Source organism: Zosterops lateralis, assembly GCF_965231275.1.
Source record: "Zosterops lateralis genome assembly, chromosome: Z".
Classification (NCBI taxonomy): Eukaryota; Metazoa; Chordata; class Aves; order Passeriformes; family Zosteropidae; genus Zosterops; species Zosterops lateralis.
Window position 1 is genome coordinate 77,476,201 of NC_139800.1, and position 21,400 is coordinate 77,497,600.

The following is a 21,400-nucleotide window of genomic DNA, read 5'->3' on the forward strand; positions in this document are numbered from 1 at the left end:
ATCTTTGAAAGAAGGAAAGAAAAAGTTTAACATCAACTGCTGTTCTCAAGCAAGTCCTTTAATTAGAAAAAGAATTGAATAAGCAGCGGTTTCAGTACTTCTTTCTGCCATCATTTAAATCAGACAATAACCCAAAGTATGGCACAGACTGCCAGCAAGTATTCCAAAGAAAGGTGGGACAACTGAAACACTTAAAATTTCAGTTAAGCAGTGCTTCAGAAGAGTTAGAAAGAACGAGCATTTGTGCTCAGGAGTGTGGGGTTTTCTCTCCAGGGTCCAGCTTGCTAACACAGACTTCTTGTTTTCCAAACTTCCATGCAAGAAAATCTCATGCTGTAAAAGAACAAAACCCTTAAGAAAAAAAGAAGAAAAAATGCTTTCTTGTAGCCTTGAGGTTTACAGTTGTCTCTATTGCAAAACTATAGTCTCAGCAACCCCTCGGTGTGTTATTTTATAACCATTGTCCTGAAAACCACTATGAGTCAAAGCCTATTCAAGCGAGGGAAAGTGACATAACCACTGGTTACCAGTAGCAATGCAGTGACAATCTCTATCAGCGATACACCACCGGTATTTACATAGTTACATAGCAGACACTTAAAGAGATAAGTCACGGTATAAAGGGAGGATTTCTAGCAGCACATAAATTTGAGATAGGGAAAGGGGAATAGATTTATCATAGGAAATGCAATCAGCATTTGTGCTCTGCAAGGAACTTCCATTATTCCTATTTCTCAATGTATGAAAGCATTTGCAGACCTGGCTGGCAGTCTGAGCACTCTGGATTGAAAGGAGTCTCAAAAAGGCACTGGGAAATGCACTTCTGGGAATTCTCTTCTACCAGCAGGACACGGCTGAAACATTTCAAGGGAAAAGAGCAGCTGTACTTATGAACTACTCCCCGTGGTGGGAGCTGTGTGCTGAGGAGGGTTCAGAACACAGACCTTTATCCCAAGCCTGCAAATAGTTAAGACCTTATGACAGATGGCCCATGGGCAACGACTCTGTGACTTCTTAGGGGAGAAACCAGCTGGCTCTGCCTCTCCTAGTTCCTGGTATGTGTGGTGTTTGGTAAATGTTAGTACTTGGTGGGGTGTGACAGGTACAGAGTGAGCTGTACAGTCACTAACAGCAAAATACTTTAAAGCCAAGATACTAATTTACTGTTCACTAGAAGTCAAACAACTACTAAATATTTGATTCTGACATCAGGCCTGGCTCTGCAGAGGCTTTTTAAGCAAAAACAGCTGTGTGAATTGATCATACATAATCTAGATATGCTGGGGTGTTTTTATATAACACATCCTGAAAGCATAGAGTTTTCATACATTCATACATATATTCATGGATTTGGAGCAGCAGTAGGTCATGAGGTATACTTGATTAGAAGGCAAAAGAAAAAAAGAAAGAGGCAAAGAAGCACCCTCCTGCGTACCTGCATTGTTCATGAGATCAAGAACAGATTTATCCTTTACTTAAACAGAAAAAGTTAAAGTGAGGAGGTGACTCACTCTGCAAAAGCACATCTCCCTTGTATGATTTTTCTGAACAGGGAGGTTCAATTTCTTCTTTTTAATGACAATGAGCACAATACTGATCTTCTTCAGCAGTTAATGGCTGGCATAACAGGCAGCATGAGAGCATGACTACATTCTTCAGTCTTATGAATCTATAAAGTGCATCAGGCTTTGAGGCCACAAAAGTCACCAATAAACCTGCAACTCTACCCTCTCAAACATAATGAACTCAAGTGTGAAATTCCAAACCATCAGTCACACTGACAGAGCTCCTTCTCTAGCAGAAGAAGAGATGTGAAAAGTCACATCACCAATACAGCCAGAGATGGCTTTTTATTTCCATGTGCTCTGCACATGCTGTAATAATCCATAGCCAGAACAGATTTGGACTGATGGCTCAGACAGTTGAAGCAATTTCAAAAAAGCACCAAGCAGGAGGCCTGACCCTTATGTCTGGAAGCTGCACTAACTTATAAACAGAGAACAAGAGGAGAAGACATATGTGCTCTTTTGTGTCATTTTGCCACTGAACCTCTGAATGACTTTTGGCAACTATCTTTACCTCTTCTTTTGCATTCTGCCTATGGTGACTACTCCTTCATGGACTGGGCTTCCCTGCTATCATACACACATTATTTACATTGAGAAACTATCAAGTCCAAGTTTTACTTTAAATCGGTTTAAAATTAATTAATCTTGAAAGAAAAGGCATAATGTTCTGTCCTCTATAATGGAAATTAAAGCAAAGGTGTAATGGAGAAGTTTATGTTCATATGCCTTATTTAGAAAATCACTAAAATTAAGACACGAATACATGATCCAGTTTAAATAAATGCAAGGCACCAACAGAGAGAGCAATTCTATCACAGGGTGTTGTTTCTCAAGGAAAAAAATCAACAGAGCCTGAAAAAGGTTCTTGTTACCTACTGGTCCATGAACTGTGTAATAAAAAAAAACCCCAGTGCCCTTCCCACATAAACCCCTGCCTGCTTAATTGATGACTGACTAGTGATCAGCTTGACAAGACCTCAGGACCGACAAAGCGAGCATCCCACTCAGGCTGTATCACTCACTGCGTGTTACTGAGAGGGGGATTCACAGGGTGCCCTTGAAGCGTAACCAAACCTAGAGTGACTTGGATAAAATAGTTTCTGTTCAGCCATATCCAGATTGTTAGAAGGTTACTTTTGTTCTGCATTGGAATGAAAGGACTACAGCCAGAAATTCAGTGAAATTCAAATTCCAGGGTATTTTAGTTTGTGAAGGAAGAAGATATTTCAGCATTGAACAAATATCTAACAAGTAATTAACTATGAATTCTAAAAAATCTAACAATATTTTGAAGACTCTTATTTTAGCAAAACTGAGGAACTATCCACAATGCACTCCCACTAGACATTTTGGTGACAAATTCTGTTTTACTAATCTCTCAGGAGGAAAGGCCAAATTAATTCTTAAGTACAGAGGAATGAACATGCCAAGTTTTCAAGCACCCATCAGCACACACTCCAATTACAGTAAACTGCTGATTAATGTGTGACAAGACAAAGTCAAGAGTAAGTGGTCAAGAGAACATGACAAATCCAGTCAAGAAGCCTCTACATTTCTGGAGAACATGAGCAATTGTTGTTACAGAACCATCAAATGAATACATTCTGTCTAGAAGGTATTCATGGATTTCTCTACTCTGATCAGTAAGAAATGACTTTGCAAATGCCTTGAGCAACAGGTCCTCTTATGTCCGTGCAGCAGAATTCTTTGTCTGAAAGGACTTAGGCTCAGCTGAGATACATTTTCATTGAAACAATGTAAACCTAAACAGAGAGAAGGGAAATGTAGTAACAAGGTACAAGGGATGCATGCTTTGTTTCACAGCCTGTGGTAATACAGAAGGAAGACAAACAAGCTTCATAGAGCATTTTACGCTGTCCACTTGGAAGTTAAAAGACTAAGAAGCAGTATGGATCAAAGCTGGAAGTTATTGATGAGTCTGCTACAAAGCAAATGGAACAGGAAGCTTTTGAATAATTTGAAATCCTGGCTAATGGTTTATTTGAAACTACAAGATACATTCCTGCACAGGTTTTAAAAGCTTTCTGGACCACAGCTATTCAGCTATCTTTAGATCGGTGTGGACTGCTGTGAAAGAAGCCTCCTCTTTAGAAGTAAAAAAAAAAAAAAAAAAGTCTTACTATGCTTGTGATTTTTTAAATCCAAAAGGCAAGTCATCCTTTCCCACACAAACATCTGTGGGAGTGTAAAAGGCCCCTTTAATCCACAATTTTAATTTCAGTAGTTTTTTGCAGGGAGTGAGGAAGATAAAGGCAAGTTCTACAATCACAAAACATGAAAGAGACAATTATGGGTGGTGTTACTGTGATGGAAACCCTGCAATTAGCTGGAATAAGCCAATGCTTGAATAACAATGGCATGTGCTTTCTATAGTACCTCTGACTTCTGACAAACTGAGTTCTAGAGCCACAGCCTGCTGTCTTTGGGCAACTGCTCACAAGCCTCCCTGCCTTTGCTGCTGAGGAAAATTTGTTAAAGAATGAGGAATTTGTCTATTTTTGGCAAAGCTCTTCGGGACATACATGTGGTCCCACAGCATTTAAATGAGACTTGAATCATGTTTCACATTAAGGGAGTCCTTCCAAGGTAAACCCATGGGCCAAAGGAGTAACTTAGAATAGACTATTCCAGTACAAAAGGAAGGACCTACAATGACCACCCAGTACAATTGCCTGAGCAACTCAGGAAACTTCAGCCTGTGCCTAACTGCTTTTTCAGCCTGGGGGTCTGGATATCCTCATACCTGTGACTTCTACCCTGGAGGTTGTAGGCAGCCCCTTCATCCTGGGGTGTGGTCTGCACGACTGATGAGCTGTAGTGGGTTACAAGATCACTGCCCCTTGCTGCTCACCACCATTGCAGGGCCAGAGGTTTCTGCCAAGTCATGTCAGCTGATTTCATGGAATCAAACACACAGGCAACACATTAAACAAGAGGCAGGCATTTCCAGTTACAAAACTATGAGATTACTGCTATTTAGCCCATTCTGATCAACCAGATAAAGAAACAGATTTCACCTTTCCATTGCAGTTATTCCACGGAATTAGTCCTGGAATCCCAGATGATACTTCTTTCTTGATCCATAGACTTCCAATTTTCTTCCAAATTAGCCTTTAAATATGCATAGCTAAACTTTAGTCGCTTAGTAAGAAACAAGGCAACAATTTTATGCAAAACTCAAGATCATATTTGTCATACTAGAAGGCAGGAGTGGGTTTGTTATTTTATTTTTTATTTGAAATACTGCAGAGCTTTCTTATGATACGTACACATTGATAGGGCTTCCGGTAGCATACTTTAAAAAAAAAATTAAAGTTATGAATCATAATCAGAAATAAGTGACTCTTATATCTATTAAGAGAGTAATTAAAATAAAGTTTTGATGAATCATGCAAAGATGTTCCCAAACAGCATTATACTTTTTCATAGATAAATGTTTTTTTTTCCCTAATTCTTAGAAAAAGGGCTTGTGCTTTTAACACTTGAATTGAAAAGAAATATTTACAGCAGACATCATAAATGCCACATTGAAGTTCATAGAGGCAAAGTGGTGATGGTCCCCTGTTTTGCATTCACAAAACATGCTGAGGGTTTCAGATCTCTTCCATAAACTCTCAATTTAAAAGTGCTCAGTCTTGGATCTTCAGTATGCTCCTCTTCTCCAAATCATTCATTTCCTTCAGTATAAGGGCAACATTGTATCTCAGTTCTTGAAACTTTGCAACTGGCACCTGAAACAGAACACTCGGTAAGAAAACACAAGACATCTCAGGAATCTTGACTAGGGCATGTCCGTGGATATGGAACATTCTGCAGTGTAAGACCAATTTCTCTTAAAATACTTATTTTTTGGAGGCTTAAGACAAAGGATTTAAGGTTAATAAAATTCAGTTAATTCAACTAAATCCACGTGGAAAAGGAGAGTGGGAAAAACCAGAAATAACACCTGCATGGTACATTTTCTGTACTGCCTGAAGAGAGAAAGGAAATACTCAAGGATGTAACCTGAGAGCTGCTTGGGTGATATAAAACTCATGGACTGGAAGGAAAGACATCTGGAAGGTCATGGAGACTACAGAACTCTCAAGCTGCAAATTCAAGATATTCTCCTTGTCCGATCTTGCAAGAGAAAGGAATTGAGACTTGAGGAAGAAACTTGACAGCAACCTCAAGAGCAAATACCACTGGACACTACATGTGGAAGGCAAAAGATTTAGGGTTAAACATACAGAGCATTTTCAACTGTGCAGGAGACTCATGGGGTCTGCTTTACCATTTCAAGCCCAAGAAGCAAAGTGGATGGAAATCTTTCTTATCTTTGAAGAGAGACCTCAGCCGAGTGCAGGCACAGACTGGTGACACAGACTGGTGACATTGTTGCAGCATACAAACACACGCTCACAGGAGTGCCCAGTGCAGTCTGGCTGGCCTCACACAGTCTGCACCACAGCACTGCCTAATTTACTCCTTTTGACTGCACTGAAGACAGCAGTTCTCTTTTGGCAGAGACCCTTGTCATCAGTCTGCCCACTGTAGCACAGATACCAATTATACGAGAGGAATCCAACACCTGATTTGCATTTTCCACATACATCAGAAATGCATAAAAAGGCACCATGTCCTTTTCACTTTCGACATATATACAAGAAGACTCAAAATGCTGCAATTGCCACTGCTTTAAAAAACCAAAAAACATCAACTTCAGTCAGTAGTCACACTGTGATTAAAATACCAGAAGGAGACCAAAGAGTGTAACTTCTCCCTGTGCTATACACATTTAAAAACAGAATTATTTTCTGGACTTACCATCTTACATAAGCCCTGTTAGTTAGCAGAACATTCTGAATATGTTGAAATAAAGGAAAACTGAAGATCTACATTTACATTTACAAACTGAGGTCTACATTTACTTGTATATGGTACCCTGAACCAAAAACGCAAGTTTATTCCAAAGAGCTACTAACTATGGGAAGACGACTCATCAGATAAAGAAACCTTGTTTGCAGTCACATCCTTGGCATCCAGATCCAAGCAGCATCAACAGCAAAGAGCTGATTCTAAGAGCAGCACACTGTTTGTTATCAGATATTTGCACTCCTGCATGTGCTGGACAAACACACTGCAGAATAACAAAGGGTATTCCACAGACTCACGATGACAAAAAACCCCCAAAAACCTCAAACCAACCAACCAACCAACCAACCAACCAACAAAACACACAAAACCCCCCAAAGCCTAAACAAGAAAAACACGCACCCCCCCCCCCCAACCAAAACAAACCACAACAACAACAACAAACAAAAACAACTCCCTCCCCCCCCCCAAAAAAACAAACAAAAAACCAAACCAAACAAAACCCTAAAATCAAGCCAAAAGAGTCAGAAACAATGGCACCAAGACTAATACTTTACATTATATGCCAGGAAATAAAGTGGGAATAGAGTATAAACTAGGTTTTATTCTCACAATTGAAACTTAACCTGCTGTAAAGGGTTAACCTGAAGTCCATCATTTAAGTTCCATGGAAGTCCTCAAATACAGTGTATGGGATGTTCTGAGCTGGACTGTCTAGAGGGGTAAATATGATCTCCTGTGAAGTGACACCCTCAACAGTTTGCAATGTAGGACAGAATTTACGCCTTCCTCAACAGATGCTTTCTTACAAAATAATTAAACAGTAAAATCAGTCCACCTCTTTCAACCCACAGGGCTTTGGTGCTTCTTCCAGACTCCTGCTAATGAGAGAACTCAAGCCAAGATCTGTACAGAGTTCAAATGTTACAATGCCTGCTGTGCATTGAATTCCTGTAGGCACCACCATGTTATTTATAGAACAAATAGCATTCCTTTTCAAAGGTTAAAAGTATGAAAGAGTTTATGCCAGCTTCTGGCAAGCCTTTAGGTACAGTGTCATAAATACTGCCACTGACTAATCCTGTAACAAGCAAAGAGGTTGTTTTTTTTTTTTTTACTTTCTAGCAGCCAGAACAGTTCCAAAGAAACAGAATAAAACTACCACTGCCACAGAAAAGAATGTTACTATTCTCTCCCAGAAGGCTTAGAAGTGTATCATACATTATATAAACTAACCTAGTAATTTTCCTGCCTTCAAGAGCCACCATCAGGTCTGAAGGTTACAGTTCACAATAACCCCATAACTTTTACTCAAACCAGATATTATGTAATAGTGCTTTCCAGTAATTAATATTCTTCTAACAAATTGCAGTTCAGCAGAACATGTGTAGGAACAAGGTATGAGATTATTTTGATTGGTATTTCATTAAATATTTTATGTGGCTACACTGAACATGAAGAATTCCAAAGCAAACCAACTAATGGTAACACATAGTTCACAAAACCTTTAGTATTTTAACGAATAATTGAACTTTTAAAATAAAACTAGAAGTGGTTTCCTTACTATTTATTATGGCAATCAGACTTACTTCAAAGCGATGAGCTGTCCCATCTGAAAGCTTCATCATCATCAGAATGGATGGCTGGAGTGCACGGGCCAGTGAACTGAAATTATTTACATCATTATTATTACAGCAGCAGAGATCAGCAGTGTGATGAGTACACCATTGCACATTAACAATTTTAGATGTTCTTGTGGGCTTTACACAGAACATGAGTAATTTCAATCACAGAGTCTGGCTGGAAACTCATGAACACAACAGTTCTGTTCAATTTACCTCAGTATTGAGACTTAACATTTAATTAATAGTTTAGTAACTGCAAGTTGAGGAGCATTTTCATTTTTACATAACTGGTTTAGTGGAACTATGATAGGGATAAGAGCTGACCAAGTACTGCTAATAATAATGCACAGTTTTCTTACGCAGTTTACCATGTTGCATTAATCATTTCCATCCCCTCATACGTTCAACTGCCACCTCATTTGGGGAAATCAACCTCTTCCAGGCTTCATCCTAAATTTGTGTGTTATTTTATTTGATGACCCAAAGAAGGGAAATGAGTCATTCTTGTGCAGCTTTCATCCACTGACATTGCCAAAGCCTGCTCAGGTACAGACAGGCACTAGAGCCCAAAACTGCCATACTGCCCTGCAGAGGCTGTTGCTGGATGATAAACAAGAGATCCCACGGGGAAAACTAACTGAAAACAAAACTAAAAGGAAGGAAAACAAAAACCAGTGATGTATTGCTCCTGTGTTGTTTGGAAAACAAATCATAGGATCTGCTTTCACCTTGCAAGCGCTGTGTCTAAGGATGTTTATCTGGACATTTTGCTCTCTTATCAGTATAGATTCTTTTTCTATAGAGTGATATGTGTGTGGTGCTTACAGAAAGTCACCTGAACTAGTAGCTTGTGGCCATTCCAATTTTCTCTAAGGAGTCTTTTTTCTTGACTTCAGGAAGCCATCCCTGATCAGCCATGGGCCTCTCTGTCAGCAAAGAGACAGCACTCTCTCCCAGATGCAGGTATTCAGACACGCATCAGGAAGTCACTCATGCTAAAAATTTACACTGCTAACAAAGACTGGATCACCTAATTTCTTTCAGCTTGGTCTGTATTGGTTAGAACTAGACAGAGACCAAACAGCACAGACAACAGGTTTCTGTTTCCTCCTGGCTCTAGCCAAAGATTAGTTCCCCCCATGCTGCTGTTGTGGCAGATGGCAAGAAGCTGTTGACAGCAGGCACAGGCAGGATGATCTCAAAGGCTTTTACTCCTGTTGTGAAAGAAACCAGGAGGTAATTCAATGACCAGTTGTATAACTATGGTAGTGTAAAGGTGCTGTCCTGAAACCTCTCTTTGCAGAAGCAGAGTACAAGCGACAAATTATGGTCTGCTTGAGAAGTTGAATAGATGAATATCCTCTCCTGCTCCAGTAAAACTAAGACCTTGCCTAGCTGCTTGAGGCTCAATCTGACTAATTTATACCATCATCACCAGGACCTGTGGATTTTTATCAGCTCTATTAAATTTTAAAGTAAGAGACCCAAACTTTGAGTGAAATGCTGCCAGCAGTAAAGTGTATATACACTGACTTCTACGCTGTTCAGAATATTCCACCTGTATCTTACTGTTTAATGCTACCTGCCAGTTCCTAGAAGCAAGGCACATTTTGACCCCATTAAAATGTTTAAGCAGCACAAGAAATCAGTTTAATCTTAGGGAATTCCAGGGATGTGGATGATTCTCTTTTATACCTTGTGGATATAGCCACATCCACTCTCCACTTGAAGTCCTGGATACTTGGCAGCCGACTTCTTTGTATCAGAGCTGTGCCTTCGGAAGTGGGACGCCTGAAGAGTGAATCAGATATAAGAGATTGGAATGCAAAATTCATACAAGAAGAGACAATCTAAAGAGAAAATAGGATTCCTTAGTACAAACCTGTCTGGAATTTGTTTCTCTCCTACATCTGTCCTCACTTAAGGGGGTCTGAACAAGTGGAATTTTTGTGGATTTAAGACATCTGTGCTCAGATTATCCCCTTTTTCTATGCTTAACTGTAGTCCATGTTGAAAAAAGAGACCAAGTGACTGTGTAATTCTAGTAAACTGATGTCACTATGAAGTTTAGTAAGAGTCATTGTGGTGGCTGGCATACCTATTATTTCAATTACATGCAACTGTGAGGCATAGAAAGGGACCTGCAAATATATCTTCATGCAAATCCAACAGGAACAAGCAAGACAGGTGACTTAGGCAAAACAGTTGCATAAGGTCACTGATCTTCTTCAGCAAAAACCATCTAGTATTGGCAAACAGCAAAGTTTTAAGACATAATAGTATTCGTGTATCGAGTGTATTTTGAAGTATACTTAAAAAAACCCACAGTAGTTCGTGTTGAACCAACATAATTTACAAACTTTAAGTTCCTCATAATGTTCACTGCCAACCCCAGCACAGCCTTCAAGATTTTTGCCTAGTCTAATGTGTAAGAAGCCAAGCACTTCATTTGTTACTCATATTGCAGGAATCAGGCTGATCAAGCCCTAGTTTATTCCTGTGTGGAAATACAGTTAACAGCAATCAAACTTCAGATGGTTGACCATTTTTTAAATTTTAACAGCATCCTAAGTTCTGGATAACTAAACAATAAACCTGATACAAATACATAATAACCATTTTTAGATACATATGCAGAAATAACTTCAGAATGAAGTCACTGAGCTGGTCCATTCAGGAACTGGACTTCCAAACTTTGTGTTACTTACCTTTTTTTTTTTTTCTCCTTTCCCTGCTCCCCCTATCTTTTTTTCTTTATTTTTTTTTTTCTTGCCTTTTTTCTCTAAGCATCCCATGCCCCTGGAATTTATTTATGGTACATTCCAAGCCCACTCCAGTACTTCCATTAAGGGCAGGATAAGAAACATTACATCCTTTATCCATGGTGCTAGACATAATCTAATTACAGACTTTGCATCAGAAAGGAATCCTCTCTGAACAAACCAAGCAGTGATTGGCAGGAATGGCAATCTAACATCACTATTCAGATTCTTGTGTGCAAGTTAGCTGGGCCTTTAGAAACTGCCCAGAAAGATTAATGATCTGATAAGGTACATGGGACTCACAGGCTGAGATCCTCCAAGTGTCTTGCATTTTGCAAAGGAGATACAAGAAACAATTTATCTCTTTGCTGGAGGGGAGAGGGGGTTGGGGGGTTGGGTGGTGTCAGAAGTGACACACATTCCTAATAGCACGGTAAAGGAATGAGCAAAAAAAGTAGATCAGCTGGTTCTTACTCACTGTCAGCTCCTGGACAGGAAGTAGGTCACCACAGCTGGGTGCAGCCATGAGAAGCTGGAGTCTAGAACAGTCATTAGCAGGATTAAACAATAAGAACAGGCCTTTCCCTCAGTGGAGAGCTGCTGCCAGAGTACTGCTTAAGTTGGAGACTCCCTAAAAATAGCCACACCACTACCGTTTCCTTAAGACATGTTAACTCCCATCAATGGAAGTCAGCCCATTCAGTGCAGGACCAGCACTCTGGGGGAAGAAAGGAGTTTTAAAAACAGAGATACTCTACTTAGCAGTGGTGGGAAAGGTCAGAAATGGTGACCTCCCAAACAGAGGGGAAGCTTCTGAATATTGTTGAGAGATGGCATTTCTGTGGTCAAACACGAAGCTTTATTTCTGGTCAGGACTGCACTTCTGCACCATTCTCCCAGGAAGAGTCACAGCTTCTATAGCTTAGTTTAAGCTTCTGTTAGGACCTTCCCAACTTGGACAAGACCACAATACGAACTGCAAGAATCCTGTAAAGATAACAGAATGTGCATAGTGGCCAACATGCATACAGAAATTACACAGGCTGCTAATCAAGCCACTGATTTCTGAGAGGAATAGCAAAATGGAGCAGAAAAGATTCAATGAATCTTACGTCCAAAACCTACAGCCTATATTTACATTTTATAAACACTCTGTGCCCACAGCTGCAATATACTGTCAGCACATTGTGGAGAAGGCAGAAATCAGAACAAGTAAAGTATCATAGAGACCATACAATCTATGATAATACACCTGACAAGAACACCACCTGCTAAAGGAAGCAACTCGAATATGAAAGATTAGAGAATTTGGAGCAGCAGTTGATCAACCAATATACAAATTCTGAATGGTTCCCTATGCACATAACAAGACATGCCTAGCAGGCCACTGAACTGGAAGGCTGAACAAACTTGTACGTGTGAAATGCTGACAAATGGGACACTGAATGCACCCTCCTAGTAGAAACTAAAGCTACATCTTCAGAAAAAAAAAAATCAGTGCATTTATTATAAGCATTCAGAGAAGGGGAAGTTACTGCTATCCTTTCCCTTAAAACCAGTTTAAATTTCATGTAGTTTTTTGCTGATGTCAATGTGGCAAGTTTTTCTTTCAGTCTACATAGCTTGGTGGAACTGTGGGAACGCAAATACAAATGCCAAATACTTCAGAGCTGTTGTTTAGAGAAAAGAACTCCAAAAATAAGATGAGATGCCAGGAAAAGTATTAAAAATGGATTTTTCTGGGTTATCTAGCTCATACTGAATTACTGAATTTTTGATCACATGCTAATGCATCTCTTACCATCACAAACATATATATTTACAACTCAATACGCATATGTATGATTCAGTGTTACATTTACGACTGTAGAAGCAGAGCTGTCTAAAAATCAAACCTGAGGTATTCTTCTTTGGTCTCAAAACACAGAGCAAGATTACACTGGATAATCACAGCTTTCAAAATGGGAAAAAGCTAAATTTTCCAGCATCGTGATTTCACAGTAGAAAACAGACAATCATGCATGCTTCAAATTACATCTAAATTTATCTTCCTTCCCTACTGCAAACAATATTTCCACTTTGCAACCATGAATTTTGCTTTCTTAACACCTATAATTCAAACAGAAGAGCAAAGAAAAGATGAGAAGACTGAATTTATTTTTACTCCAGGAACCTTTAGCTGTAAGCCAAGATCTTAATCAAAGAAATGAAAAATATTTTTAGCTTTGGTAGCAGCACTCAGACCCTTGAGGGTAACTGAAAAACCACAACTATGATTATTGGTCTTCCATGCAGAGAATCTGGAGCAGCATTAGGTTAGTGATGTCACGTGCTGAGTGACCTCAAGTTTCAAGAAGGAAAATTGGAATCATAGAGTATCCTGAGTTGGGCCCACAACGATCATCAGAGTCCAACTCCTGTCCCTGCACAAGTCTGCATATTCAAAATGTTCAAGATTTGGAATTTCTAGATGTAGAATAGGCTAAATACAGTTGAGCAGAGGAATTTCTAGAAAAAGGGAATCCCAAGAATGGACAAAAGAGACAGGCTGTTCAAAAAGTCCTCGATTTAGAACTTCCTCTAGAGCTACAGAGGAATGTTGCTTAAAAAGTGAATTACAGCAGGCAGAGCACTTGATATCTCATATGTGTTGTCATCAAGTCACTCAGTGTGAATTCCCAACTGAATTGTACATTAAGACCTGAGAAATGCTGAGAAAGCTGCCATGAACCAGAGCATTTAGAGGGCTTTTGTAGCCTGCCTCTTTTCCTATAACTTGATAATGATAATGATGGCAAAAGTGAGTAATTCTGCACTGCAGTTTTCATCTGTAGGTATTGATCCACCTCACAGTCTATAGAACATTATAAAAACTGATGAACACAGAAAAACTGAAAATTGGCAAGAAGGGTACTTAATGCATGTATTGCCATGCATGATGGACATCACACTGTGCTGAATCAAAATAATGGGACTTATTCTCATTAATTTGGAAAATATTGCTGTTCCTTCAATACACCAAGGATTTGTGTCAGCAGAGCTCTGTGCAGCCCTGCTGCACAATGAAGACACTAACCTGTTACCAAAGACTACATTGGAAAAGTCCACAATGAAATCTTCTGGTATTCTGAAAGAGAAGAGCAAGACAAAACAGTTAGGGGGTTTTTTTGTAACCACAGTTATATGGCCTTACCTGAGAAAACCCCAAATCTATTACAGAACACAAAAAATGTGTTAAAATTTTCCATCTTCCATTGCTTAAAATTGCCAGGTCTTACATAAGCCCTTCAGTATTGATTCAGACAGGGCTCTCAAAAGGAGAACCTATGTTTATATATCAAGATCAGGGCTCTCAAAAGGAGAACCTATGTTTATATATCAAGAATCCTAAAAATTGTACTATATCTTTCTGTTCTACCTTGTATGGGAACAGTGGATTTCAAAAGAACCCAGTATTTGCTTAACTTCTCTCAGTACAGTCAAGAAAAATTTTACTGATGGCTCTGACAAGTGTAGAAGGCAGGCCAGCAACACATGCTTTCAAAAATCCCAAACGTACACATTTCATTTCATTTTCACCTCAAGTGTAACAAAGACAGAAGGAATTGCCCCCTCAAAATTCAAACAGAGGCCCTTGCAGCCAAGGCTACTTACAAAAGTAGCATATATGGGGACTGGTTGACTAACTGTTGACTAACACATTCCATCTGCCCTACACCTCTCCACTCCACCATTCCTTTGACACTGCTGTTGCCTTACAAACAAGCTACTGTTGATTCTCAGTTCAATAGATCAGGCTGTGAATTACAAAGGCCACAGAGCAAACATTACCCATTCATCTGCCTTTGCCACAGGGACAGTAACTTCCTACAGAGAAGCAGGTTGGGCAAATGGAGAAGTCACTACTGCTGCTGCCAGGTTAAATCCAGCACTCATCATGAATCAGCACCCAGAGACATTACTCACCAGTGGCTTGAGACACACAGCAGTGTATCAAAGAAAAATCAAAGCAAACAAGGAACTTATGTGTCCTAAAGAGCTTACAGTGTCTAATGACCAGAGAAAAAACAACTCATCAACTCACACAGCAGGAAGATGAAACAGCAGTTACTACAGCTTAAATTCATAAAGGAAGAAGTGAGGTTAAACCACATTTTTAAATAGTGCTTGGAAAAAAAGAAATTCCTTCTAGCAAGAACTAGAACAGTGCTTTTTTGGCTGCCAGGGTCTGTCTTTCAGAAGAGACAAGACGATTTCTGCAAACATTAGTTACACTTCCATGAAAGTGTATCATTTAGCACATCCTGACACTGACTGGATATCCTGACTATGTAGTGGAACAGCTGGAGACAGGGGGCTGTAATATGATTATGATGATACCTACCACAAAACTTGGTAGGTATCCAAGATTACCAAATACCACTTGGTATTACCAAAACAGAAACATTAACACTACCTCTGAGTTTGCATTATTTTTGCTGTGCAGTCAATGATTTTGCTGAAAATTCTGTTCCTGGCTCAGGCAGTACAGGCCAGTCACACAAAACACAGATAAGACAGAACATGGCACAGTTCAGCCTGAACTACAGACTGCAATCACTTGCCAGTGGAACATTCTGAGGAAGGGACTTGAAGGGCAAGAAACGTGTGAAGATGTCTCAATCCCATGTTATTTGCCTGAGTCATAAAGTTACTAAATGATCTGTGAGGGGAAGGAAAAAAAAAAGCCACCCACAATTTGGTGTGAATTTATTCCCACTAGCTCAGCCACTCAGGCTAAGAAATAGGGAATTGTAATGGTTTTAAACTAGTACTATTGATCTAGTTAATCAGAAGAGGGCATGTATTCCATCCTCTCTCTTCATAAAAATAGAAGCCAAGATAGGTACCTCATGAGAAAACTTAGAATTATAAGATATTATATGGGCAGAATTAGCTCAAGCTTCAGATGTTTGAAAGAAACAAAAGTGAAAAAACAAAAAGGTTATATGGCACAGAGTTCAAACCTTTTAAAAGAAGACGGAACAAAAAAGAGGGCTATAAGCCCTTTTTTGTGCCTTAAAAGACAAAATATCTGCCCAAACACTGGATGCCAATACTGCCAAGATATTACTGTTCAACCAGTGTCACATTCTTTGTGCACTTGATCACAGGATGGCCACTGCAGCAGGCTAAGTGTCTGAATGTAATTAGTAAGTGCTTTAAAAACACTTACTAATTAATTTTATTTAATCTCCAAAGCGAAGCCCATTGGGAAATGTAAGGAAATTATGTTTCTCAGAAGAACTGAAGGTGTTAAAGGTGCTACCAAATTTCTAACTATCACAGCTTGGGAGTAGAACAAGCTATTTATTTTTCTAAAACTTCAGCCACAAGGTGAAGAAAACTACTTAAGGAAGTAAGACTGTCAAAGATGGAAGTTAGGAAGATTCCCAATACTGTGAGAATAATGGAGCATAGCAGCAACTAGTCTGCAAGCTGCACAAATCCAGTTACCTAACTACTGCTGCTAGATCAGCCATAATAACTAGAACAAAACGATAAAAAGATGTATCAAGATATAAAAGATATAAAAAATATCATCCAGACTGAAAAGTGTCTGAGGAAAATGTGTGAATAAACCATTAGGTGAAAAAAAAAACCAAAACCCAAACACAAATACAAAAGCTTAAGTTATTAAAGTGTGGTCAAATGACAAGGACAGGGGCCTGGGAATCTGCATTTCTAGACAAAACCAGCCCAGAGAGTGACTTCTGACACTCCTATACCAACTTTCTGCACTGCTGAGAAGAAGAATATTCATCCAGCCCCAGAGAATTTGGCATGGAGCTTTTAGTGTTCTTCGTTATTCCGTAATCAAACCTGGCACATTCTGTGTGCACCTCAAAAAAAAAAAAAACACCAGCTCCCACTGGGTCAAAAGCAATCAGTCACTTTCTTACTGACCTACTTTAACCTGGGTGTGAACTCCATGGCATGGCAGAGGCAGCAGCTTGCATTTGAGCTCTCAAGACAAAAGGCAGGCTGAAAACTCCAGCACTGAGCTGCAGACAAAACTGTATCAACTTGAAAGGCACCTTTCATTGATGACACACCAATTACCAGTTTTAGTTTGCCTAAAGTTGCTCATAAAGTAAATCATGCTTACGACTTGACTGCTTACAAGGAGAAAGCCAATGTACAGGTTAATGGACAAATAAGGATGAAAAAGGACAGCATTAGAAACATCTACTTCTCCTAGGTAGAAATCAGAATTTTGAAGAAATGCGTGAAAATTTTAAAATAATTAGGCCTTGATGCAGAGGTTCTACCACAGAAGAAAACATCAACTGCTGTTATTCTCTCACTGCTACTAAATAGAGAAATAAGGGAAAACCTATAAATATCACTAGCATCTGATATCCAGCTTTTAGTATAAGATCCCTTCAGAGATACTCATGGAAGACTGATACAGATTCTGGGAAAGGCTGTAACAAAGGTCATGATTTCTTGGGTAATGGGCAGGAGAAATCATAGCTGATCATGGTGGTAGGGTTTCATGAGCATTATATCATTGACCTTTCAAAGAAGGAAAGAAGTAGGGCAGTTCTTAGCCTCTGAAATGCTACCACTGCCTTACCAAACACTTCAAAAAATATTGCAGGGCAAGGTGGGTATGGCAGAGAGAAGGTCACTCATATTTGCATAACCCACATTACAGAATAAATCAGAGCATTGTCCCCAGCAGGTGAAATAAAACTGCTCATGCTCAGTGCTAAATCAAGCCTTACACAATACCTGTTTTTTTCCTCTGGCTTTGTGTGATGTTTGGCAACAGACGCGTTATGAGATATTTACAGGTAATTTTTATAACAACTTTTTTTTTGTGTAAAAAAGTTAATTTGGGGAAGCGGTTACATAAAAACCATGAAAAAATAAACATTAAAAGAACTGGTGTAAACATGCATACCTGAGCTCCTTCAGGTCTTCTTTAAAAACCTAAAAAGACAAGGAAGATGAAATTTTACATGATATAGCATTAAATGATCACCTCTTGCCTACTGAAACAATGGTGGTTATTTATCTGGTATCTCTCCCCAAAAATTTTAGACTTGAGTGCTGCTAGTTTTGAAAGACTGGTAATATATTGAAAAGGATTTTCAGAAGCGTTCAATCAAGTTGTGATTTAAAGACCTAAATATTTTGGAAGCCTTTATTTTTCAAAACAACATCTCTGCCACTTCTTTTTATTCAGATACATTCTTCTTTTAGACTAACTACGTGCCCTTATTTCCAAATACTCCCTTGCAGTAACTTGTTTAAACTATGACAAGAAGAAGGAAACGGTAAAATATAAGGCCTGAATACTAAAAATATACTTCCACTACATTTCCTGCAATATGGGAGCTTTGCCAGTGTTGCCTGGGTAAATTTGAAGCTGTATCTTAAACAAGAGGTACTGGAAACCCAGAAGTGGTTCGCTTACATAAAAATGATAAAAGAAAGTTGTAAGGTAAAGGAACATGAAAAATAGCCATGAAGAAGGGATAGGGGTTGGGAGCACTAAACATCCACAGCATAAGGGGAAATTGCAGTCGAAATTTCTTCCAAATTCCACTATGTTGTTCTGGTCTAAGACCTTCCTCTATGGCAGAAATACAAACACAGAAGGCAAACAAAAAAGAGAAATTATAAGCATGGACAAAAATGAGTGGTATGTGTGAACACCCAGTTGGAGTAAGAGAAAGTGTTGATACCTATGAAATAACATTTTGCTATGATTGGTTTGGTGGTTTTAATTTAGGAGTGAAAACAAACATGCACAGTAAACAAGATGCTGAAGCAGAAATAGATACAGGAATCTTTTTAATAAAGCTTAAATATTTTTTCAAAAAGCTCTCTCTAAATCTACCCAACAAGTGAAATAGTAAGTTCCAGATTTTTAGCAGTTTCTTCCAACAACCTTAGCTAGGAGAATCATTTTTATGTGCAGCTTCCCACCCAGGAAAATGAAATTGAGATGGTGACTTGTGTCTGACACAACTTTTACCTTATCAGGGTTCCAAGTACTCCCAGAACTTACTTCTTGTTTGAAAGTTGATAAGGGGAGTCTCAGTGCTTCTCGGAGGAGTGTGTACATGCCAGAAATGAGGAAAGCAAGTTGTTCTTCTGAGAGATTAGCGCTCTCTGCAATCAGCCTGACAGATTCCTTGCAGTCTTTTCCTTCCAATGCATTAACAGTGACTGGGAATAAGAAAGCAACATCCTTAATTTACTCAACTGTGTAGCTCTTGATTTTGATGGTCAAAGGCGCATTGAGAAAATTCTTGCCACAGGGAGAAGCCTCACAGACAAAAAATGAAATCAAAAATTGAGACTGTAGCAGAGCCTGCAGGTCATTGGCTGGATAACCCTCAGATACTGTTACTTGCAGTTTTTACACGGTGAACTGACCAGGCACACGAACCTGCCTCTTATTTTTTTACATTAATCTTTATTTAGCAATAGAGTAACAACAACAGCCTCGGAAAAACTAACTTGGTGCAAGTGTAAAAGCAATGTAGATATACGGTGCTGAAATCCACCCCATCTTCAAAGATTACAAAACCTTCCGAGGAAAAACTGCAGCCTTGCAAACTGTGAGTCACAAGGTCAGCAAGAGCAGACAGGGATGAGAGGTTTGTGCCAGCTCTGCATAACTGGGGGGAGGCTGTGCCCACCCACTCCAGGGGGATCTGCACTGGGGTCACTGTCCTGGCTCCAGGCAGCTTGAAGGACTGTCTGCCCCAGCTATGGTAGGAAGCATTTATTGCACACCCAAAAGCAGGTGATAATTTACACCAAAATCAAACCCAGACAGTCAGGCTTCCTGGCACTGATAAGGCTTTTCAGTCTCTATGTCCCTGCTTTAGACAGCAAATATGGTTCACCATGTGTATTTACTTCTGTCCCAAATGCCTCTGCCTATAAACAGCTTTATTATTTCAAGTATTACAAGGAATATCTGATACATTCCTCATTTCTGCTACTGTGCAGCAACACTTTTAGAGACAAACCAGCTACCAGATGTTTTGAGTCCTTCAAATCAAAAAGAAAATCCCTGACAAGGTGTTAGCTGAGAGAACATGCCAGGGTTATACCATGTTGGGCAGGAGCTACTCTCCAGCAAGCTGTGCTTTCACTCTGCTAGTCAACTATTCTATTATTTCACGATTGTTTTATATACCCTAATGTACTCGACTGTGTAACTCCTGATTCTGATGGTCAAAGGTGCCTTGAGAAAAATCTCACCACAATTTTCAATCTTCCAGCCTCAACCTCAGTAGGACACCTGCACCTTGGGGTTGCTGTATTGTCTCTTGCAAGTTCTGCAGATGCCCAAAGGGTCTTCTGATTGCCACACACAACCTGACAGTGTCTGGGGCTGCTGGCTCTGGGACACAGGGATGAGAGAGGAATTGCTTCAACAGCACTCAGCTGACTTCGGGGGCCATCCACAGCTGCAGAGCTCCGTTCCTCATTATCACCGATTTCACAGAATTGTGGAATACAATGAATCAAGCCCCTCGTTTTATTTAAAGCTCAGTTCTAGCTTCCTGTCAGGAAAGGCAGTGGGAAGTGCCCCAGGAAGCTGCAGCCCTCCAGCTGTCACAGAACGTTCTGTGTTGTAATGGACCCAGAAGGATCTTCAAGTCGAATTCAGCCTTACACAGGACACCCCAAAATTCCCACCATGTGCCTGAGAGAATTGTCCCAACACTCCTTGAACTCTGTCAGGCTGGTCCTGCGACCACTTTCCTGGGAAGCCTGTTCCAGTACCCAACATCTTCTAGAGAAAGAATCTTTTCCTGATATCTAAGCCGAGGTGCCCTGACACAGCATTTTGCTGTTCCCTGGGGTCCTGTCAGTGGTCACCAGAGAGGGCAGAGGCGTCTGTCTCTGCGCGGCCTCTCCTGAGGAACTGAGGAAGTTGATTTGAGGTGTCCCTTCAGTCAGCCCCCTCCAGGCCAGGTGACCTCAGTCCGTACGGCCTCCCCCCTACGGCCTTTCATCGTATTCTTTGGTCTGCTTTGGAAGTTCTCTAACAGCTGTCCTCGCCCTCCGGCGAGGATCCACGGCTCCCTCAGGGAATGCGGCTCCACCCAGGGGCTCGGTGCTGGGAACCCCCCGTGTCCCTGCGCTGGGGCAGCGCGGCCCTTCCGCGCCCGCGGGCCGCCCCCCCGCACGGGCCCTACCTTTGAGGAGCCGCCGGAATGTCTCCTTGCCCACATCCTGCACGCCCCGGGCCATGGCCTCCACCTCGGTGGGTACGCGCGGGCCCAGGAAGCCGCGGCCGCCGCCGCCCTCGCCGAGCCCCTGCACCGCCCCGGCCGCCATGGCCGCCCTCCCTCCTTTCCCTCCCTCCCTCCGTGTCAGCGCGGCCTCCCGGCGGCAGGGGGCGCTGCGGGGCCGCCCCGCCGGAAAGAGCCGCGGCCACAACGCGGCGCGTCCCGGGACCGGCCGCTGATGGCGGCGCCGCCGACGCCGTGTGCCCCAGGCGCTCCCGCCACCGCCGCCTCCTCCACCTGAGGCGTTTTCCCGCCGCCCGCCG

At 40.7% G+C, this 21,400-nt stretch overlaps 1 protein-coding gene across 1 annotated transcript; it reads right to left on the reverse strand.

Moving 5' to 3' along the window:
• Positions 1 to 4,703: 4,703 nt before the first annotated feature.
• Positions 4,704 to 21,186, reverse strand: COMMD5 (COMM domain containing 5; the record flags this gene model as incomplete). Its single annotated transcript, XM_083883051.1, has 7 exons — positions 4,704 to 5,320; positions 8,033 to 8,108; positions 9,764 to 9,859; positions 13,907 to 13,957; positions 17,780 to 17,808; positions 18,893 to 19,053; positions 21,045 to 21,186. 7 exons carry the CDS (start codon positions 21,184 to 21,186, stop codon positions 5,219 to 5,221), a joined length of 657 nt encoding a protein of 218 aa, XP_083739177.1. The 3' UTR covers positions 4,704 to 5,218.
• Between the last annotated feature and the right edge of the window lie 214 nt (positions 21,187 to 21,400).